Genomic DNA, 7112 nt, shown 5'->3' with positions numbered 1-7112 from the left:
TTTCATTTGAACGCAGTTAATGTTTTTTCATCTAAAATAAATAATAAATAAAAAAAAAATGAGAAGTAATGTGTATATATATATGTGTAAACTTTGTATTAGTACAGTTCAGATGGCACAAATTATAATTAACAATGTATATATTAACATATTCTTATGAATGAAATTTCATTGTTTTTAATTATTCTTAAATTTAAATAAAGATGCTAGATAAATATACATAAAATACATTAACATTTAAATATGCTATTGTCGGTGGTTTTTTTTAGGTATAATAAAGTATAATTTATTTCATCAAATTAAAATTGCTTTTAATAAAATTGTAGATAATATTTAGTTATTACTATAATTAAATAAAAAATCCTTTAAGCACATTAGAACATTCAAACGATTGTTGAGTTTTTAATAGTAGCTGAAAATCGAACTATTTAATTGTAATCAACTTACTGTTTTCTCAGTAATTTATTTTGTAATATTTTCATTTTACCACAGGTTAATTCAGAAAGCCGGTTATGTAGAGTTTTACTGTACTTCCTGTCAGTAAATTTCTCAATATTTAAATCGACAAACTATGATTAAAAATCCCAACTAAGTCACTTTGAACCTTTTCCTCGAATTTATTATTGAGATTTTTCTTTAATAGTTTGTTCTTTAATAATTTTATGTTGTTAGATTGTAGAATGTAATAATATTTTCAGTCTGTTCTAAAATATTATTTATATATTTTTAAAAATTATTTACATCAGTATAACTGACCATGTTTCGTCCTAACAAAGAAGATTATAAATCATACTATTCCAATATTTATTTTGACCATTTTTTTCAAGAAATAAAAACGTATCATTTAAATGTTTAATGATCACTTATTTTTATATTTAGTTTGTAATTTTTGAAATTTATCAAAATATCGTTTATATTTGAAATTCATTGAGATTAATACAGCAGCTGAATGCTAAATTTAATTACTTATACAAATATACAATGCTGAAAAATTGGAATCTCAAACAACAAGTGTTCACTACACCTTTTTTATTTATCACTAGAATCGTTTATTTTCCACAACATGATATAATATGACCACTTATATATTAAATAGTTTTTTTAGAAATTGGCGACTCAATTATAAACTATAAGCTTCCACTAAAACACGGACTTGTTAAAACATGCACAGAATATTTTGAAATTTACAACATCCAACTTTCTGTAACCACTGTAAGTACCAGGATAAGCCACAAGGAACATACCTGGAAACGGAAAATGGGTAAAAAGAGATTTTAACTTCATATGACACAAATAATGCATGAATTAAGTGAGAAATGGGTTATAATATAAACTGTCTTATATGCAGAATACGTTAAAGAGATGCTTTTTGCATACGAAAGCGTTTCCTGGTTGACGTTGTCTTAGTTAGGCTTCGAATATAAAAATATAGTATAAATAAAATATAAAATTAACGCATTTTTATTTTAATATCATAGGCTACCTACCTAGAATTTTCGTATAAAATATAATCTGTTTAATTGCTAATTATAACCAAGTTCATAAAAATCAGTTAATCAATATTTGAATGTCATAATTAGGCATACTTTTAACAATCTTTTCTTTCATTTTAAAAGATATAAACCATCACTTATATATTTAATTATATGTTTAGTTTTACTAAAATACTTAACATACACATTATTAATTTTTTTTATTATAATATTTTTTTCTATCTAGTATTTTATTGTTCTTTGTACATATAGAAATTTAAGAATATATCTTACTGCTCACGTTAAGCATATAAATTATCGTGCTTGATACCTCGTTTTTTATCTCGGTAAAAATGTTTCTCCATTTTAATATATTTATTAGTCAATAAAATATATCAAACCCAAACTTTAACAATGGAATGTTTATTTTTTTTTTTTACTTTTTGTAACTTCATTTATTATTCATAATAATATCTATTTAATATTCACAATATGCATAATATCTTAAGTGATTTACCAATGTTAGGAATAATAACAAGAATTGTATTAGTAAAACTATACTCCATTCTCAGAGATTAAATAATATATTCTATTTTCTCCATGACAAAAATTGGAATATTTGATAGATGGCTAAACATTACTAAGTATTCATTTTTTTAATCTAAATTTATAAAATAAAATTATAGCATGTAATATTTTTACTGAATGTATGAAGGAAAAAAGGAATTATTTTGTAGAAAGCTGGTCACACATCTTTTTGCCAAATAAAACGAAAGTCGTCCCGATAGTGGATCTTATATATCACTGACCTCTAGAGAATACTCCAGACAGCTAGGACAGTTTGACAGTTAAGTCTAGTGGTACATATTTCTAACTCGCAGTATATCTATACAATATGTATAAATCGTGTCTAGTAGCCTTTGGAGATCTTTGTTTTGGTTAAATTAAACAATTACTTTATGAGTAAATTATGTACGTGAATTTCTCTAATATTTACAAAATGACAGACAGCTCTTAAATAATAATAAAGTGGTTTCTTTAACAATTACCAATTAAGGTAATTATTAGTCATTAGGTCCCGAAATATTTCATAATCGTTCCCATGGACACGCACCTTTAATCGTGTCATGTTCTTGGCATACTGTGTTGACATCACAGCCATTTTAGAGCCAAGTGACAATTACAGGTATCCTTCATTAGATAATAACTCACATCCTGGATCAGAATAAAAATAATAACAATCGCAATAAATTTCTTTATTAATGAAATTAATAAAGTACAGTTTGATACCACTCGACGATACTCAAGAATTATTCTCAGATTTCTTCAATATATTATAAAATTTTATTTTCTGACCTACTACTCAGATATCAAAATTAATACTCAATAAATTTAAAAACATCTCTAAAACTTATGATGACGATATGGATTCTTAAGAGCATCATCAAACCTTAGATATGATATGTATTAATAATTATTTTTCGGTAGTATTCTGAAGAAACGTTGTGGGTCATAAACAAGTTACTTAAAGGTGTGTTATAAATTTAAAGCGAATAATTTTCTATGTTTTACTAATATAAAAGCGTTCGAAGTATCTTAAAGTTTTTATTTGGTATTATTAGCACAGTAGAATTATAAATTTAAAATCTGTGGCTTGCTCATTAATATGACAATTATCTTTTACTTCAAACATAATAATGTCCTTAGGGAAACATGAATTGATGTATAATTTAAAAAAAATAATTTAATTCATTACTCAACCATGATTCCCAGTTTAGCTAATTTTAAAATATATCTTGATGTAAATATGAAAGTTTTATAGATAAGAAAGGAAAAAATCCAACCATGGGATGTTAGGGAGGGAACAGGCAGAGAAGATTCCAAGATAGCTTATCAATTTTTTGAGACTTCAAATGATTTAAAATTTTAATACCGTTTTGTTAGTAACTGATTTATATTTTAATTTCAAAACCCCTAGTTTCATAATATATTTCCATTTATATCGCCCCTACCATTGATTTTTTATTAACTCTCATTCCAAACTTTTAAACTGTAATAGCCATTCATTCAGTATCCACAACCTCCTATAATATAATTAAACTTAAATATCAAATTACTAAAAATAAGGAAGGATTTAAAGTCTTTTAAAAAATATAGTTTTCGCATGGGTTAACCGAAATCCGATGAGTTTGAACAAATCTGTTAATTAATTATAAATTAATAATTTAAATTTATTTATTTCAATAATATTTTTTTATTTATTTTTTCCATACCTTCGTTAGGAGCTATTTAATCTGAAATCAGTAGTACGGATTACATTTGAGATTTTTCATAAAATTATCTCAATACATTGGTTTTTTTTTATTTCCTTGTTGTAAAATATTAAAATATAATTAGTCTATATTCTTAATAAAATCTAAACACCAAAAACGTTTTAGAATTTAAAATTTCAATACTTCTACTATTATTTCTTCCTCTAGAATTCTTCGATTTTTGTTAAAGTTGCTATAGTTTTGAATAAATAGAAAGTAATTAAATTAGGATGTAATATCATCGAAGTGATTGAAAAATCATTTCTAACTTATTTTATATATTCAAATTATTCACTCGGTTCTACATGCGAATAAGCCATAATATAGAAAAAAAGAATACCTCAGCTTAAATTACATCATGTATTAAGATAATCATGCATTGTGAGTAATCATAAATTTCCATATCACATCACTTCCTGTACCGAGTATTTCCTGGTGTAAACACGAGTTATACATATACATATCTTAATAAAAACTAATGTTGATTGACCAAGCTGAGGAAAAGACGCCCTCTTACTGTCTGTCAACTCATTACAACACGGGACGGCTCTGGACACCCATATCTTGCACAACCCCATGTGGATAGTTGTTGAACTTTCAACAGACCAACTACACGCAATATTTTACACTGATCTAATTTCCCTTTGGTCGATCCAAATTTTTTTATTCCATGTTTTCCGAAAAAAAAAAAAATATTTTTGATGTGAGTCCCAGTCATTCATAACGATTATCATGTCCGTAACAAACTGGTTTCGAATAGTATTACGTATAATGCAGTTCATGACAACATTATATATTAATGGTTATGTGCTGATATAATAAAATATCGTTTTTCTTTTCTTTTTTTTCGGATATTTATAACAGTGCTAACCCGATAATTTCTTTAGGAATTTTAAGATACTGAAAGATTTAAGAATTAACAATATGGTTATTGTTATATATCTGAGAAAAAAGTATATTTTTAGAGGTTTCTTGGTTTTTTTTTTAGGTTTTTTGGTTTTGTAGTATGTCGAACATCTAACTTTTATTTACCAAAATAAACAATGTTTACAGAAGCCGGTAAGTATTGTTTTCTTGTATTGTATTGTATTGGTTTCTGAAAACTTTCTTAAACTTACTTAAATTTATTTTTGAATTCATCTTTCTAAGGACCTGGATATTTTTGAACAATAAATGCTTAAAGCCTCATATATAACATAATATAATCGATTAAATGATACCTATAAAGATGCTTCTTCTAATCAGTCATAATAAATAATTTTTAATTAATTAATGTTCTTATGATTTCGTTGTAGATCGTTCTCTGCATAGCTCTTTTTGCTGTTGCCCTTGCAGTTGACGAGCCAAAAGACAAGAATAAGAGAGGAATTGGTAAGTCAGAAAAAAGTTTTCCTCAGGAAAAATGTCTTATTCATATTTTTAAGAGGGAGAAAATATTTATTTAAAAGAAACAATTAAGTGATTGAAAAAAAGTGATATTCTTGTAAGTCGAATATTTTAGTTTCAACAGACATAAGATGTTTATCACGAACCTAATATAATTAATTATGTTAATTTAAATAATAATGATATTCACAAACGTTTTTATTTCTATTTTTGTAGGAGGCTACGGATTGGGATACGGACACGGTATTGGCTATGGAGGACTTGGGCATTATGGTGGATATGGTGGTGGCTACGGCTTAAGCAACTATGGCGGATACGGACTTGGCCACTATGGTGGCTACGGACATGGATATGATCTCGGCCACTATGGTGGATATGGTCTGGGTTATGGAGGTTACGGACACGGATATGGAGGATATGGTGGATACGGACATGGATATGGTGGAGGATACGGTCATGGATATGGAGGATACGGTCTTGGACATGGAGGCTACAGTCTTGGACATTATGGAGGTTACCATTAAGTAGAAAGTTATACCAATATCATACCATCATCTCGATGTCATCTACTTAAAGAATTAAAAGAAAAAAATCACTCATTTCAACAACATTAGTATTCAGCTGAAGAACTGCCATTCATCGCACAGCCTACTATTTATAATAACGCCAATAACTATATTTTTTGTTATAATTATGGAATTTCATATAAATAAATTCATTTTTATATTTTTTTTTTTATTTACTTGTTCTGATTTCTCCTAAAATGAAAAAATATATAAAAATTTGTTTCTTTTTTTATTCATGTATGTCTGGTGTTATAAAATAAACGCTTCTTATTATACCATACCTGTATTTCGAATGAAGCTATATTGTATACATCAATCACGGATTTATTAGAAAAATAGAACTAAGAATATTAATAAAAAATTGTAATAAAATAAATAAGTAATTATTAATAACTTTTTACATTAAAAGTGTAAATTGGCATAACATTAAGACACTGCTACTTATTATACAATTTAGGAAAGCTTACAAAAACAATACAAGATAAGTAACATAAGTGTGAACTGAGGCGTGGTTTCCAAAGCCAATGGATCAACGATAAAAAAAACATATATAAGTATACTGTTTTATGTATCTTTTTTATTCTGAGATTTATTAATTTTTTAATTAAATTAATATTCTGCATTATTTTATAAGCTGAAGCAAACTACTGCCATGTATGCTATCTGTTCATGTTTATTATTTCTTAAATTATTATTCATGTTTTTTATAATTTAAAAATAGCATAATAGTATGTGACAGAGGTGTGCGGATATGTATTCACAAATATGCGAATATATTAGCGAACATAATTTTAATATATATAAAACTTATGCTTAGCCACTGTTAAAACTTACAAAAGAGAAAAAGGTACTAGAAGTAACGCTGAAGAGTTAAACTAAAAGACTGTTTTATTTTATTTCTCTAACACCCCATGTTTATTTGCAAACTGGTTACTATATAGAAAAATTAAATTTTAAGATTACATATAAATATATAAAACTTATAATAACAAATACCCTTCTGTTGCCACATCGCATTATAAGGAAGGCTGAAGGGGTTACACTATTGGTCTGGGAGCCGATGGCTGAAGGGAGGAAGGAGGAGGTAGAGGAATGGGGAGGGACCGCTCTACTGAATGTTTTATTTCTCCCTATGATCCTCTATATGAACATTGTATCAGCTGATATACCACTCTAATATCTGAAATGGCCCTTTGTCTGCTGATACGGCCAACGTTATGAACATGACTCCCCATGCCAGTTTAAGAACAATTCCAAATAAACAAAACAATGTTTAGTGTGAACTACTAAAAATAAATTTTTCTCGATACCTAATCCTACACATTATTTACAATAAATATATAACATAAGTAACTAAATTTAAAAAAAAAACAAAA

General features: G+C 26.9%; 1 protein-coding gene across 1 annotated transcript in view; it reads left to right on the top strand.

The window, feature by feature from the left end:
* Nucleotides 1–5906, top strand: part of LOC106687171 (keratin-associated protein 19-2) — a 6085-nt gene extending 179 nt beyond the window's left edge. The window contains exons 2-3 of the mRNA XM_014430904.2: nucleotides 5080–5155; nucleotides 5387–5906. Of these exons, the coding sequence (XP_014286390.1) occupies nucleotides 5080–5155; nucleotides 5387–5694 (384 nt within the window). The 3' untranslated portion in view covers nucleotides 5695–5906. The remainder of the gene's footprint in view (nucleotides 1–5079; nucleotides 5156–5386) is intronic.
* Nucleotides 5907–7112: the final 1206 nt, after the last annotated feature.

Source organism: Halyomorpha halys, unplaced genomic scaffold (genome assembly GCF_000696795.3).
Source record: "Halyomorpha halys isolate HHAL.00 unplaced genomic scaffold, Hhal_1.1 Scaffold921.1, whole genome shotgun sequence".
NCBI lineage: Eukaryota > Metazoa > Arthropoda > Insecta > Hemiptera > Pentatomidae > Halyomorpha > Halyomorpha halys.
This window is presented reverse-complemented; position numbering and strand designations above follow the sequence as displayed.